The sequence below is a fragment of the Ptychodera flava genome, chromosome 19 (genome assembly GCF_041260155.1).
Source record: "Ptychodera flava strain L36383 chromosome 19, AS_Pfla_20210202, whole genome shotgun sequence".
Classification (NCBI taxonomy): Eukaryota; Metazoa; Hemichordata; class Enteropneusta; family Ptychoderidae; genus Ptychodera; species Ptychodera flava.
In genome coordinates this window covers 36197426-36223969 of record NC_091946.1, presented here as the reverse complement: position 1 = coordinate 36223969, position 26544 = coordinate 36197426, and the positions used below count along the sequence as shown (strand labels likewise).

General features: G+C 36.5%; 1 protein-coding gene across 1 annotated transcript in view; it reads left to right on the top strand.

Annotated features, from left to right (window-relative positions):
- Positions 1-26316, top strand: part of LOC139119410 (myosin-VIIa-like) — a 58796-nt gene extending 32480 nt beyond the window's left edge. The window contains exons 15-44 of the mRNA XM_070683215.1: positions 339-522; positions 942-1094; positions 2159-2254; positions 2752-2874; positions 3580-3687; positions 4845-5042; positions 5746-5955; positions 6378-6461; positions 7281-7382; positions 7553-7770; positions 8076-8193; positions 8869-8997; positions 9312-9485; positions 10337-10564; positions 11143-11313; positions 11655-11899; positions 12199-12368; positions 13180-13367; positions 13946-14076; positions 15648-15802; positions 16465-16618; positions 17056-17314; positions 18228-18342; positions 18979-19065; positions 19424-19530; positions 19935-20053; positions 20731-20797; positions 21173-21289; positions 22903-23106; positions 24291-26316. Of these exons, the coding sequence (XP_070539316.1) occupies positions 339-522; positions 942-1094; positions 2159-2254; positions 2752-2874; positions 3580-3687; positions 4845-5042; positions 5746-5955; positions 6378-6461; positions 7281-7382; positions 7553-7770; positions 8076-8193; positions 8869-8997; positions 9312-9485; positions 10337-10564; positions 11143-11313; positions 11655-11899; positions 12199-12368; positions 13180-13367; positions 13946-14076; positions 15648-15802; positions 16465-16618; positions 17056-17314; positions 18228-18342; positions 18979-19065; positions 19424-19530; positions 19935-20053; positions 20731-20797; positions 21173-21289; positions 22903-23106; positions 24291-24377 (4501 nt within the window). The 3' untranslated portion in view covers positions 24378-26316. The remainder of the gene's footprint in view (positions 1-338; positions 523-941; positions 1095-2158; positions 2255-2751; positions 2875-3579; positions 3688-4844; positions 5043-5745; positions 5956-6377; positions 6462-7280; positions 7383-7552; positions 7771-8075; positions 8194-8868; positions 8998-9311; positions 9486-10336; positions 10565-11142; positions 11314-11654; positions 11900-12198; positions 12369-13179; positions 13368-13945; positions 14077-15647; positions 15803-16464; positions 16619-17055; positions 17315-18227; positions 18343-18978; positions 19066-19423; positions 19531-19934; positions 20054-20730; positions 20798-21172; positions 21290-22902; positions 23107-24290) is intronic.
- The last annotated feature ends 228 nt before the right edge of the window (positions 26317-26544 follow it).

The following is a 26544-nucleotide window of genomic DNA, read 5'->3' as shown; positions in this document are numbered from 1 at the left end:
TATGACTTTTAAAAAATAAAAGTTGTTTTCTAAAACCCGACCTTGAAGTTAAAAGAGCAGTATCAAGTGTTACACTATGATAACTTTTGTGAAATGTTCCAAAGTATGAATATAATTTTGGTTCTTTTTTTGTGATGTTTTGTTTCACCTACTTGCCAAGCACTGTCCCTCCCTTTGACAACCTAACAAATGGTTCAATCCCATTGTTTTCTGCTGGTTGGATTGGGATTTCTACTTTGAGGCAGGGGAAAGGTTCATATCTGCTGGGTTTGTTGTCTTTTTCCAATTGCTGAGATCTTGTCATTTTCCTCATACGTACGTTTTTCTGTACCCTGTAGGATTCGACGTGCTGGCTATCCAATCAGACACATGTTCAAGGACTTCATAGACAGATACCGGGTGACCGTGTCCGGAATTATGCCGTCACAGAAAGAGGATTGCAAGGCTGCTTCCATGAAAATCTGCAAGGCTTTGCTTGGATCACAGGACTGGCAAATTGGCTATCATAAAGTTTTCCTCAAGGTAAGGAGAAAACCCTCACTGGATCATCTACCCTGTTCACCCCTCTGTCAGAGTGGATTGATCCAATTCTACAAAATATAGTTGTTGATTGCATACATAAATAATTATTGGTCTACAAAATGTGAGTATCACTTTGTATCGCGTTATATTATGTAGAGTCGATTGAAATCTGTTTTGAAAATACCATTCACAGATCTTTTATCTCTTGCAGTCTGAATACAATATTTTACTTACTCATCTGATTCTGAACAAAATCAAGTTAACATCGTGAAACACCGTGTTATAGAATTGTGACAACCATTGGCAATGGCATTCCATGTATCACACACAGAGTCTGGATTTTTTGTGCCAGTATATATGTAAATCTTTGTGTTACATGTACACTGATTCATGTGTATCTTATTTCACTTTCCCACCAGGATGCACATGATCTAATCCTGGAAAAGAAACGGGAGGAAGCATTAGCCAGGTACGTCATCCTGATCCAGAAAGTGGTGAGAGGCTGGCATTACAGAAGAAAGTTCCTGAGGATCAAATGGAAAGGATTTGCACAGAGAAGGAGATTTAAAGCTGTAAGTTGGTCTCCAGGATCTACACAATGCTCTCCTTTGGCAGATTAACGGCAAAATACAGATAACAAAATTCTTGAAATCTTAAGAAGCTGCTTATAAAAAATAAAGTGTATATGGTATTTATACAATGATGCAGACTCATCTGTGCAGACATACTATATTCTTGTAGCTAAATACTTTGTACTGCACGGGAGAATTATTTCTCTATCCAGAGCTTTCGACAACTATCCAGCCGTCTTTATCAATGGTGTTGATTAGCACCACTGCGCATGCGTGATCTTAAAATATTATCCCAGATTCGGGGAAGTTGATACCGTCCGCCATCCCGATTCAGCGTTGGTTTATGTGTTCTTATGTATATCGCTTCCTTAATACCTCTCTTGAACCAATCTGGCTCCCGATCCAAGATTGGATCACATAAACCAACGCTGAATCGGGATGGCGGACGGTATCAACTTCCCCGAATCTGGGATAATATTTTAAGATCACGCATGCGCAGTGGTGCTAATCAACACCATTGATAAAGACGGCTGGATAGTTGTCGAAAGCTCTGGATAGAGAAATAATTCTCCCGTGCAGTACAAAGTATTTAGCTACAAGAATATATGGTATTTCATAGCGATAATCAACAATTTATTCTCTTAAGCAGCCATTTTGAATTTCAAATACTGCATTTGGAAATTTCTGACAATTTTGGTTTGTTTTTACAAACTTTTGCATTGAGTTTTGTTTGGTTACCCTGTGTATTTTCTTTGAATTCTTTCTTTGTCTGAAAAGTTAATTTCTTTAAAGCATCTGCAAATATGCACAAGAGCCCTTAGGTTTTGAGTAAAAACATGAATTGTGCCATTGACATCATGATGTATGAGAGTGATATTAAGTTTATTTGTCTTTGACTTGAAGTCTCAATGGGACACACAGAAGACCTGCAGCTGTAAAAGAATATCTAGTATATAAAAACAACATAAAGACCCAACAGTTAATCCAAAACTGAAAGAATAATAGCAGAGTGTTTATAGAAATGAAAAGAAGCCTGATTGATGGTTGTAATTTTTCCCTGGCAGATGCAACGTGGTTACATGAGATTACAGGCGCTTGTCAGAGCTAGGAAACTCTCTTACCAGTATCAGTTTGTGAGGTCAAGAATGGTCCATCTTCAGGTGAGTAGCCATACATCCCTACCTGCAAATGGTACAGCCCAAGTAATCCTTTGAGAAAACCGTTCAACTTTTACTGTGTACATTCTGTTACATACCACCAGACAGACTCGTTGCTATGAAGACTGCATTGTACAAGTTATTGCTTGTTTACCATTTGAATTTTGGCAAACATCCGGTTTTTGCCTATGACACTTCCAAAATACCAGCCAATTCACCCCCAAATTGCTAAGCACGGTCATCTAGATATTTGAAAAATTGATATCTATCTGTGTACATACTTTATAAGGGTATTGTCATTGACCAGATGACATATCAATTCATATGGAACTGGTTGAAGATGATGTGCAATATGACTACATGCAAATTTAGCAGCACTTTGAACTTGATGTCAACCTGTAGAAGAAGGAGATTCAATGATGTTGCCCCGTTGAGGCAAAATTCTACCAATCCTCACAATTCTCAACTCATATCCCATGTTTTATTTTTGCTGATTTCAGAAATACTGCCGTGGATACCTGGCAAGGCAGAATGTTGCAAAACAGCGTTGGGCCATTGTCAAGATCCAGGCCGGCTTTCGCATGGTGCTGGCCAGAAGAAAATACAAAAAGTTACGAATTGAAGTGAGTACAAAATACCAAATACAACCGAATGGGTTTTGCTGACGTTATACGTAATTAACCCATGCTGAACACTTGAAAGGACAAAGTTACCAACTTTTCAAATTATTCCAGAAATTGTTGTTTCATGTGATGAGTTATTTATGATGTTCTGCTTACTCTAAAATTTTTAATTATCAATTATCAGAGCTCTGCTCACACCCATATATATATATATACATATGACATGTCAATATGCTGATGACATAATTTGTGGTATGTACCATAAATTATGTCATCCAAGCATACATTGTGATATCACAGTCCCTCTATCCATATATCTACCAGCATAGAGGGAGTAGAGATCTGACAATTTGGTGTTTCAGTGAGCAGAAAAACATGAATAGTTGCTAACATGAAACAAATATAACCAAAACAATGTCAAAAGATAGAGACTTTGTCCCATTAAGGAATAGTGTCATGAAATGAAAATCTTTGTTTGATCAACCAAGTAATTTGCATATCAATTACCACTTGTTGAAAATTAAAAGAAACTGATGAAGGCAGGAATGCTTGACTGACCGTGCGTAAAGAATTTGTAAATCCATCAGAAGAGTCAACTGCTGTGTGAGTCGGCATGGATTCAGGCATCTCTGATCGGTTGTTTAATTTGTACTTTCATTTATAATTCATACCCATCAATGAGTGACTTATTCACTTTTTGTGCAGCACATCAAACGGATGGAGGCCGAGAGAATCCGCCGAGAAGAAGAGGCAAGGTTGAAAAAAGCGATGGGTACAAAGAAAGCAAAGCAAGAGGCTGAAAAGATTATGAAGGTATCAACTCAGTCGCTATTTCTTTTTATCAAATATTTCCTTCTGTGGTATTTCTACCCTTTCTCTTTATTATGGCAATTGCCATAGTTACAAAATATTTTTCAGCATTTTTTCACAAAAGTCAATGACAGAAAGAAGGAATGAGGCTGATATATAAATCTGACAACATCACCTGGTGTACAATTTGCTGATAAATTTGAAATCAGCCTCAAAATTGTGGGTCCCAGATGGTGACACAAATTTTATTTCATGACATTGCTCTTTTCCAGTAACTCAGGGATGCCATGCATGCCAATATGATGCTCCTTAGCTGTTTGAAAATGGATATGAGGTCACTGAAATTGTGAAATATCAAAATGTCATCGTTGAAATATTACTGGTGAAATGTCATTGGAAAAAAAATCAAAATTTCATCTCAGTCGTCAGCAATATTAAAAGCAAATCACAATAATCCCTGAAACAGACAACTTCCTGTGTAGGCTTTCAACAAGGCAGCAAAACATGGAAATTAAAAAAAATGTGATCCACTCTTTTTCATACAAAGGGATGATAGAAATGTTAGTTTCCAAAGTCAGCTGGTTGCAAATTTATTCAATGCTCATTGATCCATAGCTGATCAAGACTTTAACTTTGATGCAAAATCAACATATTTATGTAGGTGAACTTTTGTATACAAGATGTATGTAGGAACAAATATAATTATCTGTACCACTAAGCCTGTGAATAGTGACTGTGTGTCAGCTGTGACGGAGCTTATTAGTGATTGAAATACCTCCATTGTTGAAACTTTAATCATGTCAGTGCCCTGGATATAAAATCCACCCACACTGATATGTGTTACATACCTCTAGTGTGCGCTTAAAGCCCTAATATATGATATCATGAAATTTCATTTTGGGAGATAGCCCAGTAGAGTATATGTCACTCTGGGCAAAATACTGGTGAAAATTTGAGAGGAAAACTTTATCTGCGGTTTGAACATGCTGAGAAGAAATGAACAACACCGAACAAGAAGGGAGATTTGTCATTTAGTTTGGATGAATTGATGAGAAATTCTCAATCAAATTCGAGGTGAGAGCAACCCATATTGTGTGAATTTTCTGGGGCCACAGTATGGAAGACTTGGTTCAACAGGAAATATTCATTTATCCCCTCAGATGAAGTTACTGCAGATGGAACAAGAAGAAGCAGAGTTAGAGAGACGAGAGAAAGAGGAGCGTAATGCAAAAGTGGCAGCCATTGCTGCGGCCGAGAGGAAGAAAGACCAACCAGTGGATGATTCTCAAGTTGTGGAAGAAATGTTTGGCTTTTTGCCAGAGGCTGGCCAAGAAGGCCAAGCTCCCAGGGGATTTGAGGTCAGTAGGAAGTAATTCCCTTAGTGTGGTGCATTATGGTATTGATGTGAGGTCATTTGACAGTCAATCTCTTTCCATTGCATCATGGGTACAGCAGATGATGAAACAAAGAGCCAGGAATATATATTTTGGGTTTTTTACGTACCATTTTAAGCAAAGATTTAAGATGTCTTCGGCATTTATAAAATAAAGATATAAATCATCTGGAAAGGATAACATTCATGAAAGAACCATTAATAATGGGAAGAGACAAAAACTATTTTTGATTTCAAGAACAAGATTCTAATGTTTAACAAAAATTGAGTGTAAATTTTAGCTTTGAATTGTAACTATACAACACAAAGCTTTACCTGTCTGTTTTGTGTGAAACTTGAGAAACCATTGTATTTTCTGTCAAAGAAATCAAATCTGATTCTTTAGTCTGATGCACCAGACAAGATCTTGGGATTGTTTTCTTTGAAAAGCCAGGATAAAGTGATCCATACCAAAAAGTTACAAAATATGTTGATCTCATTAAATCAAGATTAAAGGCCTGTGTTGGCACCAGATTGTCTAATCAGAAAATTTACCCACTAGATTACAATTTCAGTGGAAAACAAAAGGCTATCACACCTCCATAATCCTCTTACAGACTAGAACAAAGGCGAGTCCAGGGATCGCCAAAAGGGCCTTTAACTGAATAATGTCTTTCACTGCATTGCAGGATTTAGAAATGTCTCGGCAGGAAGCCTTAGAAAGAGGTCTAGATGATCCTTTGATGAGACTTCCGGTGCCGGAAGCAGAGGAGGACATCTCCGATTACAAATTTGCAAAGTTTGCCGCGACCTACTTCACTGGAAATGCCACGGCTTCGTACATCAGAAGACCTCTGAAGCAGCCACTGCTAGATGTGGAGACGGAACAGGACAGAATGGTGAGTGATGACAGACAAACGCTGATAGCCAATAAAAATGACTTGATGAGTTTGCCATGACACTGAGATTGGTTGTTATATTTGTAGACTAAATTTATCAAAAGAGAATAGTCATGATGACATTGAACAGAAAGCAAAGTGTTTTAATGCTGTTACTCCCATTTCTCTATGTAGAGGTCCAAGTTTGCCTTAGAAAACAGTTGTATTAGGCTAAACCATTGTAGTGAAAGGGTTTATGGATTTAAATGGATTTTAAAATGGAAAACACTAGACTTGCCAATATGATTTAGATGAAGAAAATGCAACACTAGGTGGACTATGACTATGTGCAAAAATAGCCCCTTAAAACACAGATCTCAATTATCATAGAGTTTGCATGTCTTGTCTGGTGTGATTGGTCACTTGATATTTTGTATTTTCAGGCTGCTCTGGCAGTGTGGGTGATGATTCTACGATTCATGGGTGATCTGCCAGAACCCAAATACCACACATCAATGGCAGACAGGGTAAGCAGCTGTTAGCTATCCCTCTTTTGTTGAAATATTTAATTGAGTCCAAATACGCTTCACTGGAAGATTTTGGCTACCGTAATTATTGTTAAAGGGACAAGTTCAGCCATTTTTCATGAATTTTGTTTGATACAAGATACTACTATATTGTTTGACATGTTGAAAGATAATGAATGAATGAATGGGTGACCATACATATATTTGACCCTGGTTTTAGACACGATACATGAAACCATCGAGAAAACGAATTAATGGTCATGACCATTAATTCACTTTCGCCATGGTTTCATTTTATTTGTCTAAAACGGGGTCGAATATATACATGGTCACCCACTCACTCGTATCTTTCAACATGTCAAACAATATAAGTAGTATCTTGTATCAAACAAAATTCATGAGAAAATGGCCGACTTTGTCCCTTAATTATTGTTAATTGTTGTTATGCACTGAAGAATGCCTCCCGGTGGTCTTGAAATTTTAATCTTTTGAAACTTTAATTTACTCTATGAGTGATGGTTGGTGTTTACAATTGATGAGGAAGTAATGATGAAGTCTTGAAGGGATTAAAAATTGATCAGAAAACACGAGGAGAGTGTTGGTTTTCACAGAGCAATGATGAACCAGGTTGTCATAAATATTTATTGATGAAATCTCTGATTTGATCTGAGGTTCTGAGCTCAACAAATATCAAATGTAAATGTGTTTGATCTCAAAGTTATAAAGTTATTTTTAGGAAATAAGCATGAGTTTTTATTGTGGAAGAAGTATACATAGAGAGAAAGAGCTAATGCAATGTTGTGAACCCCTTATTTTCAGAGTGGGAAATCCATGATGTCCAAGATATACGACACACTCGGTAGAAACAGAGGCAAGAAGGAAGCAATAGAAGCAGCAGGACTTTATGCAGATGATGAAATGGTAACAATTATCTCCTTTCTCCTGTTTTTCAAAAACAAAAATTTCATATTTCTTCTCATATATGAGCCTGTAAAATTAGAAAGTTTGAAAGAAAACGGGAAGCCTTTTATTCTTTATGCCTGAGAGGAATTTGAAATAAAACTTCTGGTTTTCCTTTGCTTTTACATCAGCCGGTACCAAACAAAGGCAAGAACAGCGTGCGAAGGAAACTTGTGTCTTTGACGCTGAAAAAGAAATCCAAGCTGACTGAGGAGGTTTATCTGAAATTAGCAGAAGGTGAACAAAGCAGTGAGCTCAGCGGTAACAGTTATGTCATTGACAGACCGACATCTAACCTGGAAAAATTGCATTTTATTATTGGACATGGTATTCTAAAGCCAGAACTCAGGTGGGTTTTTTGAGATTTATGATATCGTGGTTATTAATATTATTTATATATTCAGAGCACACATTTGTGTTGCTATCATTATTTCCATAATAACCCAGTTTATTGCCATGTAACAGTCTATTTACATAATTTCCCAATGTACTTACACAATATCCCAAACCATTTGCATGATATCCTGCTCTATTTATGTAATATTCCAGTGCATTTACATAGAATGGCAGTATTTCACGTGATATCCTACTGCATTCATAGTAGTGACCTTGCCATTTGTAACAGTTGTTGTGTATTTTTGTCACTGTTTCCAGGGATGAGATCTACTGTCAGATCTGTAAACAGCTGACACAGAATCCATCAAAGAGCAGTCACGCTAGAGGATGGATTTTGATATCACTTTGTGTTGGCTGTTTTGCACCTTCAGACAGGGTAAGTCAAAGTTTTCAGTAGAAAAGAAACAACCTACATTCATTGATACCAATTGTTTAGATGACTGTTGTTATAATTGTGCAAATTTTAACTCAACACATCGCTATAATGACCAGTCTAACTTTCTCACTGTTTTCTTAAGGCAATAGGAACATTGCAAAGAATATCGATAGAGACTTACAACTTTGTTATTCCAAGCATGTCGCTTGCTATATCATCATTGTAGAAGCAGGTCACAAAAAATACAGAACAATTCAGATTCACATTACAGTGATATTCATTACAAAAGTTAACTTTTGGAGGAGACTTAATGGCTCAGTCGGTATGGTAGTGGAGTCAAGGGTCAAAGGACATTGTGTTAGTGACCCTGGTGTGTTCAGAGTGGCACACTGTCTATCAGAGGATGTCGATTTTTGAAACCAGAACACAGTAATGTGTTCTTGAACAAGGCACTTTGCTCCTCATTGCTTCATTGGGTTGTGAGTGAAAGGTACCCAATAGTGTAGATGGGCTTAGCACCTTGGATGATGGAGTGAGTAAAACTGTTAAGAATCACAGCTGAGAGATATTGTTTTTAGATTGCTCTTGAAATGTAAAGTCATACTAACATCACACTTGAAACTTAATGTAGGTACAAGTGATGTCACATTTTATACATCCGTCTTCTCTCTGCAGTTTGTAAAGTACTTGAGGTGTTTCATCAGTGAAGGACCCCCTGGTTACGCCCCCTACTGTGAGGAGAGATTGAGGAGGACATTCGCCAATGGTACTAGAAATCAGCCTCCAAGTTGGTTGGAACTACAGGTTAGTGGAAGGAAAGACCAAGTTTACGAGAAATTCACTTCACTGAATTTCATCGAGTCTCTTTGAAAAATAAGTGCCACTCTATGTTCAAAATATCTAATGAGATGGTTAAGAGGAGCGCGTGTGTGTACTTTTGTTTCGGAAAAAAGTACCGACATTTTTACATGTACGCGAGCTCCTGGTACTGTTACTCATATCAAAGTAATCAGAGTGATATTTTACCTCTTGTTGCCTTGATCCTCAATACATCCCATAGTTGAACAACATTGAAATTTTGTGACATGCTTCTAAAGGTGTGAAATGTTTCTTGACAGGCAACAAAGTCAAAGAAGCCACTGATGTTACCGATAACCTTCATGGACGGTACAACCAAGACATTGCTAGCTGACTCTGCAACCACTGCTAGGGAACTCTGTAGTCAGCTGGCTGACAAAATAACACTTCATGATCAGTTTGGATTCTCGCTCTACATTGCACTATTTGACAAGGTGAGTAATGTACAGCTAGGTTTTCTTTTGTCACCCATCACCTCTACACTGAAGGTAGTATGCACTTCGAAAGTGAAAGACTTAAACGTTTGCTAAAACTTTCCTCGATGACACTCTCAACCATTCTCTCTCCATATCAAGATAAAAAGTAGGGGTCACAGTGCAAGGCTTGGTACCAGCAAAACAAATTGCCTCACATTTACCGATATTTGAAATTCAAAATGGCTGGCATCCCCTTGTTGACTCTAGTGTTTCACTGGTACCAAATTTTGAATGGTGGCCTCTGACTTTTATTTTTGATTTCAGCAGGTAATTATAACCATTTTCAGTATTAGACAGCAAAGCCACTGCAGTGAACTGCAATAAAACTGCTCACACTAATTAGTTTCAGCTGTAGCCAGCTGGCAAAGTCGACAACATTGTATGTCCCATGCAGACAGTTTGTCTGGGGAAGTTGAAATAAACAAGACTTGTACATGGACCAGTGAATGGTAATGTTACATAGTATCTTAATCTTGAACCAGTTTGCCAATCGTAAACTCTCATTTACAACCCCAGCCCCAGACAGAGCTTGTCTGTGTCAAGTAGCTACAGCTGAAACTAATTAGTGCAAGCAGTTTATTGCAGTTCAATTCACTGCAGTAGCTTCGCTGTCTAATACTGAAAATGGTTGTATTTAAAGTTTCCTACAGAAAGTTTCAGCAAAAGTTTGTCTTTCAATTGAGGCATGTTACAACCTTAATATTGGCCATTTTCATGAGCTTTAACAGAATTGAAAAGTGTGTTCAAGAGGAATCATTTCAATGTCACATCAGTAAATTCTAACTGGAAATTGTCTGTCTGTATTTTAGGTGTCATCACTTGGCAGTGGCAGTGACCATGTCATGGATGCAATCTCTCAGTGTGAACAGTACGCCAAGGAACAAGGAGCTCAAGAACGCAATGCTCCATGGCGTCTTTTCTTCCGGAAGGAGATCTTTGCCCCATGGCATGATCCCAGTGAAGATCCCGTCGGAACCAATCTGATCTATCAACAGGTTGTCAGAGGAATCAAATTTGGAGAATACCGATGTGAAAAGGTAGATTTTCAATCCGTTAAGAGTAAATAATACCTATTTTAAACCCCGTTCACCACAATGGTTTGGCCTAATCCTTTTGTTTTCAGTTGCAAAGCTAGATTGCTACACTGGTTGATTGGGATGAAAACGTTCAAAATACATAGTGCATTTTGTTGGTATCAGATTCCAATGTTCTCTAGTAAGAAAAGACAGAACTATCCTATATGTGCCATTTTTGTTCAGATAATCCACCATAGCTCACTGAGTAAAGATTCTCCATTCTGTATCTCCAAAAAAGAACTCAATATAACAGATTTTTCATGTTTTTTTATTTCTTCCATTTCTGTGCCATGCACAAGCTAGTGTCTTGTACTGGATAGGATATAGTTCCAGACCAGCTGTTACAAAAGTATCACTCCCCTGATAATATTAAAAAATGCAGCTGCCTCTACATTGAAAAAATTATGGAATTATCCTTGCACTAGCATTGATATAATGGTCACAACCAAAGTTCTGAATTCAAAACAGTACAGCTACAAATTATGTTACAATGTATGTTTTGTGATTGATATAATAATTTGGATTGATTTGTTTTGCAGGATTCTGATCTCGCGGCCATAGCTGCTCAACAGTATTATGTAGAGTACGGATATGACATGGTTTATGATCGGCTACTGGGTTTACTTCCGACGTACATTCCAGACAGTGCAATGACCGGATCCAAAACAATTGAGCGATGGGCACAGATGGTGATTGCTGAACACACTAGAGTATGTTCCTGTCCTACACTCTTCAGTGAATCCATACTTTAGTTGTTCTAAGCCTTTGGTATAAAAACTCTACAGAAATGGTTGTCGTGACAAAGAGAAGATCAAATTATGAAAGAGAGACTTGATATTTGTTTGTCTGAAATCTGAAGAGAAAAATAGTTCGTATCATTTTCATGATAATCAACATTACTTAGAGGATTTTCTCAATCTTTATTTTCAAAAACTTGTAAGTTTGTCACAGTAACATTCTTCAGTTTCCAAAGACACAGAAACACACAGTATTGTTTAAGCCTACAGTGCAACCAAGTTGAAATGTTATCGTTTTGTTTCTGTTTCCACAGAGTTACTATGTGAAAGATAGGGTCAATAAACTCAAAGTGAAAGAAGACGTGGTTAACTATGCAAGGTTTAAATGGCCACTGCTTTTCTCAAGGTTCTATGAAGCTTACAAATTTTCCGGACCCAGTCTTCCCAAGAATGACGTCATCATTGCTGTCAACTGGACAGGAGTTTACATCGTAGATGACCAGGAGCAAGTTCTCCTTGAGTTGTCATTCCCAGAAATCACACAGGTCTCCAGCAGCAGGTTAGGGCTCTCTGAGAAATTTTGGGCAGTTGGTCACTGTTATGGTTTGTCGATGCAACAGCGCCCCCTAGAGACGAGTTTATTGAAGGAGCTGTTTTAGCTAGATTCAATGCTACAACTGAATTTAGTATGCTCACAACAACAGTTTTCACAAAGTTTACTGAGATTACAGTAGATCAAGTGATGTATGAGAAGAAATTAAACTACTTTCTGCTTACAATTTGATTCCTTGGAAGATAACACACGACCAATCAGAACAAATTTTCATTTGTATAATACTGTTTCTTTTATCTTGGCAGGACTGGCAAATTGCATGGCCAGAGTTTCACACTGCTTACAGTCAAAGGTGATGAGTACACATTCACATCTTCCAACGCTGAAGACATCCGTGATCTGGTCGTTGGCTTCCTTGAGGGTCTGAAAAAGAAATCTAGATATGTTGTAGCACTCCAAGATGCTCCAAGTCAAGGTACACACTTCAATCATACATCATCATGGCAAAATCTAACTCCAATCCTGCCAATTGGGTTGAAATCACATTAATTTTCAGGGTGTCTAGTAGAACCTTGCATTCAGGGGCCGCTATCTTGCCAAGTCAGTGCAAATCAGTGATGTCTGTTACTTCAAACTTCACTTACCGAAGTATTTATGATACTTCAATGCAGCAAACACATATGGAAATGTTAAGTTTACAAACAAAAACAATTGGTAATTTTAAGTTTATTTCGCAATGTTGGTACTATTTTGAATAAAGCTTTCATCCTACATTTCATCTTTTACAAAAGCTACTAATATTTTCAAAAGTGTGACATGTTTGTTTCCAAGGTGAGTCAGCTCGTACAGGTCCTGATAGTATTTAACCCTTTGAGTGCTGTAATTTTTGCCACCATTTTACCGATTTTTATAAACTTTTCTGTAATATTTCTAATAATTTTGGACTTAATAGACATCACATTTCAGTGGCGACAGTTTTTTGTCAAAATGCCAGAAAAACTCTGTAAAACATTTTCTTGGTTATGCTTCATAAAGGCAACAAAAATTTACTTAGGCACTCAAGGGTTAATCTTTGTGTCATAAATTTCTTCCAAATAAAAGGTTATTTCATACCAGTGACGTCTGTCCCCAGTCTCTCCATTGCTCAGAATGTTATTATATCTTCAGAATGTTTCTTGAATCAACCAATCATTGAACACTTCTTATTTGTAAGACATGGCTACACTGCACATTGCTTGACAGACAGACTAACTTATCTTGTTTCACTCTCTTTCTCTCATGTACAGAAAAAGGTTCTTCATTTTTGAGTTTCCAGAAGGGTGATTTGATCATCTTGGAACAAGAAAACGGTGACTCAGCATTGAACAGTGGCTGGTGTCTCGGTGAGAATGAAAGAACTGGCAAGATAGGGGACTTCCCAGCTGAGTGTGTCTATGTCTTACCAACCATCACAAAACCACCGCCAGATATCGTGGTAAGTTCTTCTTAAGGTAGTATACACCTCAAAATTGAATGACTTAAACTTCTGCTCAAATTTTCCTGAAGAAAAAGAAATTTTCAACCATTCTCCTAACAAATCAGAAGTTACCATGCAGTCTGGTACAAAAAAAAGTCAAATTACCCAGTATTCACCAATATTTGATATTAAAATGGCCACCATCACTGTGCTAGTGCTAAGAGGACAAACTAAAGCTTTGATTGTTAAAAATCAAATACTCAAGAGCTTCAAAATGAACTCCACACAAGCAGTTGACCAGAAAAGAGTTGTAGAAATTTGAGTCTTAATATCTGGTGCATTCTACCTCAAGGGCTAATATAAAAGGGAAAAAACTTCAAGTATATGGAAATGATGTGAAATGAATGTAGTGGTATTTTTGAATGGCTGTAAAATGGTCCATTGTGATACCACCTATGAACATTGACTGATCCAGTTACAACTCCCTAGCTTGAGGATAATTACCAAGACTCCTCAGGTAGATATTTATGTTCCATTGAACTCCCTTGCTTGGTCATTTTAAGCCTCGCTAAGTTGATTTAATTTCTGCTCTACAGGCTCTATTTACACTTCAACCCAATGAAATGGCAGAGAAGATGATGAGTGCGACAGAGATGGCTATGCAACAAGAAATTGAACCACTGGAAAAACCACACACTCTGGAACAATATGCGCTGGATCATTTCAGGTAAGCAAGCAAGAACTGAAATTGCTTATCAATCAGTATCACTTTCTTTGGTTGTGTATCAACCTACAGACATTGAGCATAGAAAGGTGCCAATGGAATTGATACTTATTGTACATTCCTACTTTAGAAGATATCTCTTCAACTCACTGTCACTAGGACCAGCCTTTATAGTAATAACACTGTGCAGATACTACAGTATTTCAGTACCCGTCACGCTGCATGTTTCAGTATGTTTTATCTCTCGTTAAAGTCAATGAGCGCTTTTTCTGTGAAAATACTACTAGCGATCTGGAGATGTTTATTTTTGTTGCTTATGCATTTATGATTGTTGTCAAAGACTTGACAGAACAAATGAAGACGTATTGGATCTTTTATGAATGCATTTTACAATGGAAGAGGACTTTTTAAAGTGTAAAATCAGACCTTTGGTTCAGAAAACTGAAAACATGCCTTTAAAGATTGAATGTTTCTACATTATTGTATGAGTATGGACTTTGGTCAGTATGTGAGTTCTCCTGTACATGGTATGAATGCTTTAATAGCTTCACAGCACAAAGACAAACTACTTGAGAAAGTATTCCAAAATGGCTTAACGTCTGACCACTCTGAATTTTTTACGGCTATTGTTTGGTTCATCTCTATCGTGCGTCTCTCGCTAATAAAGTTCTCCCATACAAATATGGAGCAAATGTCTGATTCTCTCTACATATGATGATTTATTCTGCTATAACTGCAATGAACAATTGTTGAAGGATGTAAAACATCATTTTCTTTGAGAATATAGAATGTAAAAATAGAATATGATACCTTGAGAATGCTGAGAACATTGAGATTGAGTGAAAATAAAAATGAAAACAAAAGGCAAACTATCAGTGCTTGCAAAATGAGAGAATATAAGCTGTTTATTTCAAAGGTCGAAGGTTAACTTTGTTTCTATTCAGTATTGCGCCCTCTGAAGGTTGAAATGGCATCTTCACTGTGTTCTTAGGTTGACCTCTTTGTTCAGTTGAAAAACAAGTAAAACCTTATCATAAATCCCACGCAAGTTTATAATTTCAATATGTGTCACCAACAAGAAACTTGACTTATGATGATGAAAGCGATATGTGACTTTCATATCAACGATTTAAAATGAGCTGTTTGTCTGAGTTTTACAACAGGAAGTATGGCTATGCCTGTATGGATTTTAGTATCTGTACTTCAGGCTAACATAGACCCAGATAAAACTCACAAACAACAACAAAAATAAACAAACAAATAAGAAGAAATAAAACCAGTAAATATTCATGACTCTCCTAAAATGAGTCCAAAAAATACACAGAAGTTTGCAGAGATGCTTTTGATTCCTGTCATTAAGCCATTTTGTCTTTGAAAATATAGTTCAGTGATAACATGGCAGTATCTGTGACATTCTTACAAAAATTCTTAACCCTCTTTCCTGCAAGGAATATCACTTCCCCATCGGCAAATTCGGTAAAAAAGGGGCACTGGGCCAAAACCTTTACATATTTTCACCCGCTTGTAAGGTTCAGTTATATAAAATATTTTCCTTTTCCTTTTGCTTGAACAAGGACACCTCCCAAGAAGACACTGACAGCAACACTGTCCAAGAGGAAAGGAAAGGATACACTGTGGAGTTATACCAAGGAACCAATCAGAATGCCTCTTTTGAAGAAATTACAGAATAATGATGAAATCACTCAAGAATCAGTGTTGGCTTTCTTGGATATCCTTTCCATCAAAAGAAATTTATTTACAAACATGTTCAAGAGTAAAGTAACCATCTTTTGGCGAGTAGGAAAAGTCATTCACTTTGCTGTACTGACAAATCTGGAGGGTTTTTGATTCCTGTTAGTACGCCACTTTGTCTTTGAAAATGTCACTATTTCACTACTTGGTGATGTATTCATTGGATTGTTCGCAGTTCTTGTATACTCACTCATAGCGGCTATATCCAACTTGCAATAGTCCATTGTTAAAATCTATGTTGTACATCCATCGCCAATGTTTGAAAAACGTTCTTTACTAATAACACTCCAGTGACATTGACATTTTTATACAAGTTGCTTTTGATTTCAAACCATCTTGTCAAACAAAACGCAAAATTATACAGCTAATGGGATATTTAACCCTTTGAGTGCTGTAATTTTTTCCCACCAAAATTTCAGTGTAAATTTTACCAATTTTTATGAAGTTTTCGGTGATTGTTTGATAATTTCGGACCAAAGGGACATGAAATTTCATTGACTACTGTATTTTATCAAAATTTTGACAAAAACCTAAAAAAAATTGACTGGAGTACATTTTATAAGGGTCACAAAAATTGACTTTGGTGCTCGAAGGGTTAATTGCTGAACACAAACGATGACGTTCCTTAATAAATCTTACCTATTATGAAGTACATGGGCGACTACCCTTCCAAGAGGACAAGACATGGCAATGAGCTAACAGACCACATCTTTGAATCAGCACTGAAGCATGAAGCTCTCAGAGATGAGATCTATTGTCAACTCATCAAACAGCTGACAGGAAACAGGATCAGGTGTGTACCGCATGATACATCAATGCTGATTGGTCAATGTTGCATCACAATGTCATTGCAAACATGGAAGCCTAGTTTTGATTTGTTCAGGTTGCATAATATTATAATATTGATTATGCAAATTTTTATATGAAATCATTGCTTTTGATAGGCTATTTTATTTGGAAAAAATGGCATATAATTATGTACCTCTTATTCATGGTAGTATTAGCCCTGGATGAGCTATATTATTCTAGTTTACAATAATACCATCCTCACCAGATCTGAAATTACTTTTGCCTTCTTTTTACTTATGTATATATTAATTATGTTGTTTTTTGATGTCAGAGATTTAGTATTTGTCAAATAAAATGACAGGAAGTGGGAATATTTATGAAGTATCACTAATGCTATCTTTCACAAAACTGAACTGTACTTTGTTGTCATACTGCTCACAGGTTAAGTGAAGAAAGAGGCTGGGAGTTGATGTGGTTAGCAACAGGAATCTTTGCGTGCAGTCAGTCGTTACTTCCGGAAGTCACCAAGTTCCTCCGGTCCAAGAGGCATCAGCTGGCAATGGACTGTCACCAACGGTTACAGAAAACCATCCGGAATGGTCAGAGGAAGTATCCACCACATTTGGTTGAAGTGGAAGCTATCCAACATAAGACAACACAGATATTCCATAAGGTGTACTTCCCGGATGATACGGACGAGGTAGGTGCCGTTCTTGGACGTTGCCGTGAAATGCCTAATTGAAGCTGCATCTTAAATGGAAGCTGCAACTTCAATTAGGAATTTTATGTTATTACAGTAAATATTATCACAATTGAAATTATCTGAGGACAGTATCTTAGGTAGTCTGTTCAGATTGTTTGTGGCATAGCTAAAATAACAATCACTGTCAAAAGACCCTGTATGATAAAAACAAAAAATGCAGAGATTCTTCATCTTTCATCACAATTCAATTATTCTAAAATAGCAGTAGTTCTAATTGTGTTCTTGTATACACCGAGGTACACAAACATGTTTGTAGGTGATGAATCCTTATTGTGAGATTTGTGTCCTTGAACAGAACACTTTGCACAAACAAATGTTGGTAAGTTGCAATTCAAGTATTAGTCATACAATAGATGTCCAAAATGTGCATAGACACTAAGTTTATTGGTCAATTTAATCATTTTCTGTCAGTTCTAAAGCGAGGAGATAAATGTGCATGGTTCTGAGTTACTAATGTACCTATCAAAGTTTTCCGCTTGGAGAGGACAACAGGGGAAATTGATCACAAATCGTATTCCGAGACACAGGATTTTGATTGCCGCAGTATGCTCCTTGTCTTGAATTTTGACAGATATCAAGTCCTAAATAATCTATGTGTAGCCTCTATTTCCTCAACCCTAGGGTATTTGACATACTGTTGTTGCCTAAGGGTGGTGAATTTGACATTTTGTCAGGACCAAACTCCCCAGTGGAAAATATTGATAAGTGCATAATGTTATGACATAGTTTGATTGATTTAAGTCAAATTCTTGTAATTTATATGTGAATATAACCAGTGTTTGGATTTATTACTTGTAAGTTTGTATTTTGACATCTTTTCCTGAATTTTTTAAATCATTTTTCCTTTCAGGCCTTTGAAGTTGACTCAGGGACCAGAGCTAAAGACTTCTGCCAGGGCATTGCAACCAGACTTCGACTGAAATCATCGGAAGGTTTCAGTTTGTTTGTAAAGATTGCTGATAAAGGTAAGATCCATATGAAGATTGATGTAATTATCAAAATTCTCATCTTAGCCAACTTCATGTCCTTTGTACAAAATGTACAAAATGTTGAATTCTTTACTGCTTTTAGGAAAGGAGAAGCTGAATGTCATATATAAAATAAGCTCCCCAATTCCTGGAATGTCCTTTCCTGGAAAATGAAATAGTATGTCCTGGATATTCCTGGAAAATTGATATGCCATGCATGATTCTCTAAAATTGCAAAATGATCAATCAGGATATTATAAAAGTGATAAATAAACTACACTTGGAAAATGGTATTGTTGACCTGAAAAAAGTCCTTTAAAATTGCTGAAATAGTGTGTGTGAAAGTCCTCAAATGTTATGTGCTTTCAGTGCCTGAACTCTGATGAAGTAGGACAATGTTTACCTTATCAAACCAAGACAGCTTTTTTGCACAATTTTATACCATTTTAGATTTTCCTGTACAAAAAGTATTTTTTTGTAAATTACCCATCTTTAAGTTTTAGGACCAAAAAAATTATGTTATCTTACCTGTCATTCCATGTCAGTATCACTTAAAATTTTGTTGATATGTTGAAAAAATCAAATTTCAAAGAATTAATGATCATTTTTGTGTGTCTGATTTCATTTTTACAGTGATAAGTGTTCCGGAAGGTGATTTCTTCTTTGACTTTGTCAGACATTTGACTGATTGGATTAGGAAAGCCAGGCCAAGCAGAGATGGTGAGTAGTCTGATATAGCATGGTTGTCCTCTCTGGCACTGAGTCTGGTCAAACCATCAAGTGAATAATCCAGTTCAATTTTATGTGGTCCATTGACCATTTGTTTGTCATCGAGCCTGTTGAGTTTTTCATGTAACAGCCCTGTGTACGTACAGCTTTACCGTATGCCTCCATTGGTTTCAACTGGTTAAGCAGACCACAGTAACATTCATATGGTTCCGACAAAAAGTAGTTGTTGACCGTTGTATGAAAAACAATTTGAGAATAAGCCTGAGTGTAAAAAGCCAAAGGATTTATTTGACCTTGGAATAAGCATATTGAACAAAGTGTAATCAATGTTTATGTTATTTTTTGTCAGGCACAATGCCAGTACTCACCTACCAAGTGTTTTTCATGAAGAAACTTTGGTCTACAACTGTTCCTGGCAAAGATCCAAACGCTGACTGTATATTCCACTATCACCAGGTTTGTATACTCTCTTGTGACTCATCATGATCAACAGCTGTGAAACAAGAAACTGATTGATGTACTTAGTTTTTGTTGTCATCGTCAAGTATGGTGCTTTTTGTGTGATAATATTATTGGATTTCGGAATGTGTGTTCTTGTCATTTATAACTGTCAATAGTGGTATACTAAGTTAGAGATATTAACTCTTCCACCAAACTTATAGTCAACCGTATTTCTTTTTAATCAAATACTTGGAAATTTGACTTACAATGTCAAAAGTACAGTTACGTATTATTTTTCACTGTATTGAAACACTGCAAGCACACGATACTTGGGAATGGTGAACTTTTGGTTGAATCCTCCATTTATCCACAATGCCTTTCTAAATGTTCACATCCTATTTGGAATTTCTTTTCTCCAGGAGCTTCCAAAACTTCTCCGTGGTTACCACAAAAGCACCAAAGAGGAAGCAGCCCAGCTGGCAGCATTCCAGTACAGAGTACGATTTGGAGATGATAAGACTGAATTCCCTAACATTCCGTAAGTGTCAGCCATTCCTTGAATCTTCCAGAGATGCAGGTTGTAAATGAAGAAAATCTTAGCATGATTTGATCATTCTCAGACAGGAACTGATTAATTATATTGCTTTCCCAGATGGTAAAGATGTGGAAGAAAATATAATAGAGCTGATTTCTAATGGCTTTTAGTCCATAATTAAAATGCTACAATAAATATTTGTTATGATTCAAACTATAAAAACAACATATCAAGAGAACTGACTGTAAAACTTCAGATATAAATACCAGTGCTAAGTGACAAACTTTGTTGGAATTTGTGCCAGCAGTGACCAGTGCCAAAAGGAAAATGCTCCATTCTGTAACAAACCTACAGTCACAATCAGTGCCATTCAGACATAATGATGTACTTAACTATTTGTTTGATACATGATGAATTTTGCAAAGAAGGTTGCAGCACACCTAAAGAATGCCTGGCCACATCTTAATGCTTACAGTAATTAGTCCTAATCTGAGGATGCTTTTACTGTAATGGCAGATAAATAGACCCCCTAAGATAATGTTGAATTGTCCTACAGTGCAGTGTTCCTCAGTACTTCCACTGATTTATGCAATCATCATGCAGTGCACTGTAGAGACATATCATTTTCTTTGATTTAATGTAGTTCACATGTCTCATTTTTGCCCTTTTTTGCATGGCAGGAAAATGTTACGAGAATTGCTTCCGGCAGACCTCATCAAGGCCCAGTCACATGATGATTGGAAGAGGGTGAGTATTTCTGCACCCTCTCCCAAGTTGCATGACCTAATAATGATTGGTATAGGATCAGTTCATGTGATTTGTGGGTCTCTGTAAACTGAATAATATAACTTTGTAATCCAAAGGTTACGGTTCATTTACTGCACCACATTATCCGTGGCTTGCTAAAGTCTTTACCTATGACTAGTATACGCAGCGCCCTCTTGAGCTCCTATGCTATTCTTTTGTTTTATCAGTTTTAGGCAGCAATGGAAGTATTCCACCACGATCCAAAAGCATTATAAGAATCAATTTTGTGTCTACTTAGATTATCAAATTCTAAAAAAGTTCCATAATTTGAAATCAGTTTCACATGTGATACATTATTCATGTCTTTCAATACAGGCCATAATTGCATCATACAACAAACATTCCGGTAAAACCAGAGACGAGGCCAAGATAGCATTCCTGAAAATCATCTACAGATGGCCAACATTTGGATCAGCTTTCTTTGAAGTCAGGGTAAGTTATTTCAGAGCAAACTGTTGAAACAATCCCGGTGTAGACTCCCCAACACAAACTCTTGACTGTCAGTGAATTAGACTTCAATTCTTCCAGTGTTTCATCATATTTTTTGGTCTACACATATTCAAGTTCAATATTGGACTCTGTATGGTAGTATGGCTACCGAGTAAATCAGTCAACAGCAGTATTAGTTCTGTCTTGCTGTTTGTCCAGAGAAAATGAAATACTGTTTTGCATCACAAATTTCAATCACAAATTGCATTTTTCCATCGTTACTCCTTGGTTCAGGTGACATATTCTGACATCATTTTATCTGTTTCCTTTCATTTATAGGCAGTGAGTACATTATTCTGTTTTCATTTTTGTTGTCATTATTTTCCAAACCATTCCCTTTATCTTTTCACCCCCATTTTCTAGTTCATTGGTCCAACCACACCATTGAGTTATTGGTGGACTGCACCAAAATTCAGCGGTGAAAGGGTGGAATCTGTCAATTTTCATTATTCCTGTAACTGCATGCGCAAGGCATTATATTTCTGTACAGTAATGTTTCCCAGTAATGTGTAAAAATTATCAAACCTAGCGTTGCTATGTCTGCAGTAGTGTCACCCAACGTTTGTGTCATTTCCGAGGTCAAGAAGTGTAAGTGATCTTGCACACCACCCTGTTCTACAAAGTGGAATAGTCATTGTATTTTTGTTCCTACCCATTCACCCACAGACAATGGTCTAACCCTATTGTTTTCAATAGAGAAGTAAAATATATTTGCAGAGAAACGGGGATGAAAGTGTCAAATGATAGTAATAAGATGACTTCCTGCATACATGTGTTTTTTCCCCCTTTTCACTGCCACACTTTGGTACTTGCCAATTGTTTTCAATGGGATTGTTGGACCTATATACGGTGAAATGGGGGTGTAGAGGTTAGAGACAGTAAAAATATACCTGGTGATATTTCTACTGGAGGTAAAAAATTGTTTTAGCTGACCAAATCTGAAATGGCTGCAGGGGTTAAGTTTTCCTTACAGTTAGTCCCCATGCAGTGTTTTGTACTTTGCGACTTGCAACAATTTAGTGATAAAAGTTGCAAAAGTTCCTTTTGCAGCGTCTTCATCCCTATGTTCCTGTATATTGGTCCAAAGAAATCATGGAAAATAATATGGGTCAAACCATAGTGTATAGGAGAAAGGGTGAAAAACTACAGTGTGCACACATGTGTAAAATTGTCCTGAATCCTGCATGCAGTTCTTGTCAACTGAAATTTAAATTTGGATGAAAAATTCGATCCAGTTAACACCCGCCAACTATATAAATGTTGTTAAGTGCTTTTTCCCAAGATATTTCCTTTCTAACCCGGGCTGTATTTGCTGATGAAATGTTTAGCTTGTCAATTGGTCAGGTGACAGTGAAATCTTGTGGCTTATTGGTGAAATAACTTATAAAATATGCCAATCATTTTGCCGTAGATTGCCGTCTCTGTCATGATGTGTGTATTACCATGTGTGTATATTCTGAATCTGTGAAATAACGCAACCAGTTTATATCTGTAGCTGAACAACTTACAAACCAAAACACCATTGATTCTGTTTTCTACTTTCCTGCCACAAACAGCAAACTACAGAGCCAGACTTCCCTGAAATCTTGCTGATTGCAATCAACAAGCTAGGGGTGAATTTGATTGACACGCGTACAAAGGACACCCTAGCTACCTATCCATTCACCAAGATATCAAATTGGAGCAGTGGTAATACTTACTTCCATATGACCATTGGTAACCTTGTCAAAGGCAGCAAACTTCTGTGTGAAACATCACTGGTAAGTGTGTACACGGTTTCCATCAGCGTTGTGGCATCAATTTATTTTATGATGTCATTGAAAATATGTTCATATTCCATTGACACTGGTGCATAAATTGCGATGTGCAGCAACTTGAAAGAGTGTAGCGTACTGGTTAGTTTATTATTGCTGTTATTAAGCTTACTAGTTGGTTAAATATCACTTTTATTATTCAGTCATTTTAAAAAAGCCCCTCATATTACAATAGCCTAATAGCCTACGTTTCAGACTCCTTAAGTTGCTGTAAATAATGACAATCTACCAATCAAATATAACCTTCCAAGCCACTCTATGTTGGTCCTCACATAATGCATATAGTTACTATGCATTACTGAAAAGTGTGCTCACTTTCCAACGACAGTTCTTATTTTGTAAGGTGCACTACAAAAATTGGAGTTATTTTTTGCACAGTTTTTAAGAAAATATATTTCAGGTAGAGGGAAAAAATAGTCAACCCTTTTCCTGCCAGACAGTATCACTTCCCTATCTACCAAGTCAGTAAAAGGCAGTATTGAGCCAAAACCTAGAGTATTTTCACCCACTTGGCTTGGTATGTTATCAGAGTTTTAGTTCGTAAAAATCATATTTACAGTATTTATGTTTGTAGGGTCCTTCAAATGTTCATTTTTTTTGTTTTGTTCATTGAAATGTGTTTCACAAGTTTTAACCAACTTTATCCGATAGTGAAAAATGAACTTCGCAGGATAATGGTCAATTTACGATCTGTGATTTACATTCCTGTGTATTTCTGTAACAAAGAAAATACAGTAAATTTTTGATCAGGTTCGAACTCACAATCACCCAGATGAGAATTTTGCCACTGGCAAAATCGCTTGGCCAAATCCCCAATCTAAAAAGGATTGGTTCAACATCCGAGCTAAGTTGTTACAATTTTTCTGATTGCGACCCCTCCACACACTGTTGAGTTCATGAAGCACTCGCACTCACATACTCCTCAACTGTCGTTGATTTCACTGGTGTTGCTGTCTGAGAGGCAACCATTTTGATATTTTCCCATGATTCAATAAACTGTGTGACACCAAATAACTAGAATCAGGACAAATATAGCTGATACATACCAGATCCTTTTTGTGAGCACAGCACAGCCAACAGCAGAAATGTGACAAGTTACAAGACTAATTTGATTTGTTGATTATTTCCAGGGTTACAAGATGGACGACCTGCTGACATCATACATCAGTCTGATGCTGACAACAATGAACAAACAAAGAACAATACGACATAAATAAACACTTCACAAAGAATGAAAGCGCTCAGCTACAGAGACGCATTTATCAAGCAAAAGAAATGACAAAATTTATTCCTTACTATATAAATATTGCATAACATGAACAATGGTGGCAGTTCAAGATGTTACTCCACAAGTTCACAAGTCACAAATATTTGCATTTTTCCAAGGGGAAGGGACAGTTTTGATTTCAGTCCCTCATTTTGTAACCCTCGCCTCCTGTTTACCCTTAGTAAAGGTCCGACCCATCCACTGGATATGGTTGGGTCATACCAAATCTTTTCTGTTACAACCTGGGTGAAAATTATTTAACTCTCAGTAAGCAATGACATATTTTGTAATGGTAGGCTTGATGGTGATATTTCATGTGTGTATAAATAATTAATTTTCTTTCATGGTATTATCAATTAAAAGGAATTGATAATTAGATAATTTTTTTTCTTTTGACACAAAATTCATGTTCATGTAGATTAGAGTAAACATTTATCATATAAAGAGTGGGGTTCTTTGTTTAATTAATGTCAGCGCAAATCATAATTTAGAGATTATGTCATTTCCAGGTGATTGGTAATTTAATTACAAAATATTTCCACACAATATTACCCTGCTGTAATATACAGAGTCACATCAACTTATTGTCTCTTGGCACAATGATTGCCAAAAAAGTTACACCTTTCCTGTGGTATCGTTTTCAGGTGAATTATTTGTTTTTGCTTCATTTTTTTTCCAAATCAGCCATAATAGCAATATTTCAGAAAGCAAATTTCTCATTAGATTAATTCCTCATTTTTGGAAAAAATTTTCCGAGCAGAACTTCCCCTTCAGTTGACTTTTGAACCAAAATGGCCAACCAAATAAAGTGTGAATACATAATTTGAATGTGATAAATATGTATATCTTGATCATGACTCCATGAGATTAAATATTTGTATATTTAGTGAAAATGAGATTTATGTCGAAAGTTTTTTAAGTATGCAGATGTAGAAATATTATATTGGCCTTTAAATTATTCAGCATTGTATCGAGTCTGGAAGCCATTTATGCAAATTTAAGAGTCGTTTGAATGAATGTTATGTCGGCCAAGGGTGCTGTATACGACTTTTTGAAAAAATCTAGTGTGTCAAGTGAAATTGTGTGAAAGTAGTATTTAAAACATGCCTAAAATTTTACCTCAGAAGAACTGAAAAAAGTATGAAGAAGATTTTTTCCTTTGCACACAAATTTGAAATTCAAAAATCAAATGCTCAAATGTGTCAATCAAATTCTGTCAAGCATCAATTAACTGTGTAATCCTGTACTAACAAGAATATACAGTGTCCAAAAAATCACACAATAATTGCTATCAGATTTGCAGCCAGAATTTCATGAAATCTCAACTTTATCATGCATAAAAATGCAAGATAGCCCCTCTGTACTATTATGGAAATGTTGCAAAATAGGAAACTTGTTCACCTGGTCACAGGTTGCATATAACACAAATAATTATGTTAATCCCTCGTGGCCTTCTTTGTTTTGGATTTTTTTAAGGGGGGGGGTCGTAATTTGTGCAAGTAATTTTCCACATCATACATCTGTCAGTCTTTGAAATTTTAACATAAAAGTCCTTACATTTATGTAATAAGACATTTCATAGGAAATGTACGCTATGAGATTATGTTTTCTATTCTGTGAGTATGAAATAAGAAAAATTTTCAAGAAAATATCAAGTTATTTTTGTATCTGACTAAGGAGGATCTGTGTGTGTATATTTTCTGGTAATTTAACATCAATGGTGTCTTTTTTTCTGGATGGGAGAAATGTGAATGATAAAAAGAAGGCAAACTTATTTACAAAATTTTTCTTGTCTGTGAGTATGGAAGTAACCTTTTCCATCACATCTTTTTTTTTTCATTGAAGAGATCGTTTATTTGCATAATAAAGCTGAATATTATGAAATCTGACTTTTCAGTGTGTGTGTTTTGAAAGTGAGGGAATTGAAGTTAGAAATTGGAATGGTCATATATATTATTGCCTGAATACATGGGTTGATGTGCCTGAGAGCAGGTGACAATTTGCCCCGACCGTTGAGGGCGCGCCGTCGTCCAGTAGAAATTACGAGCTGCCACAAGCAAAGCTGATGACTTTATCACCAAGTTTAAGTCGTGTAAACTTTTAGGGAGATGTAGATT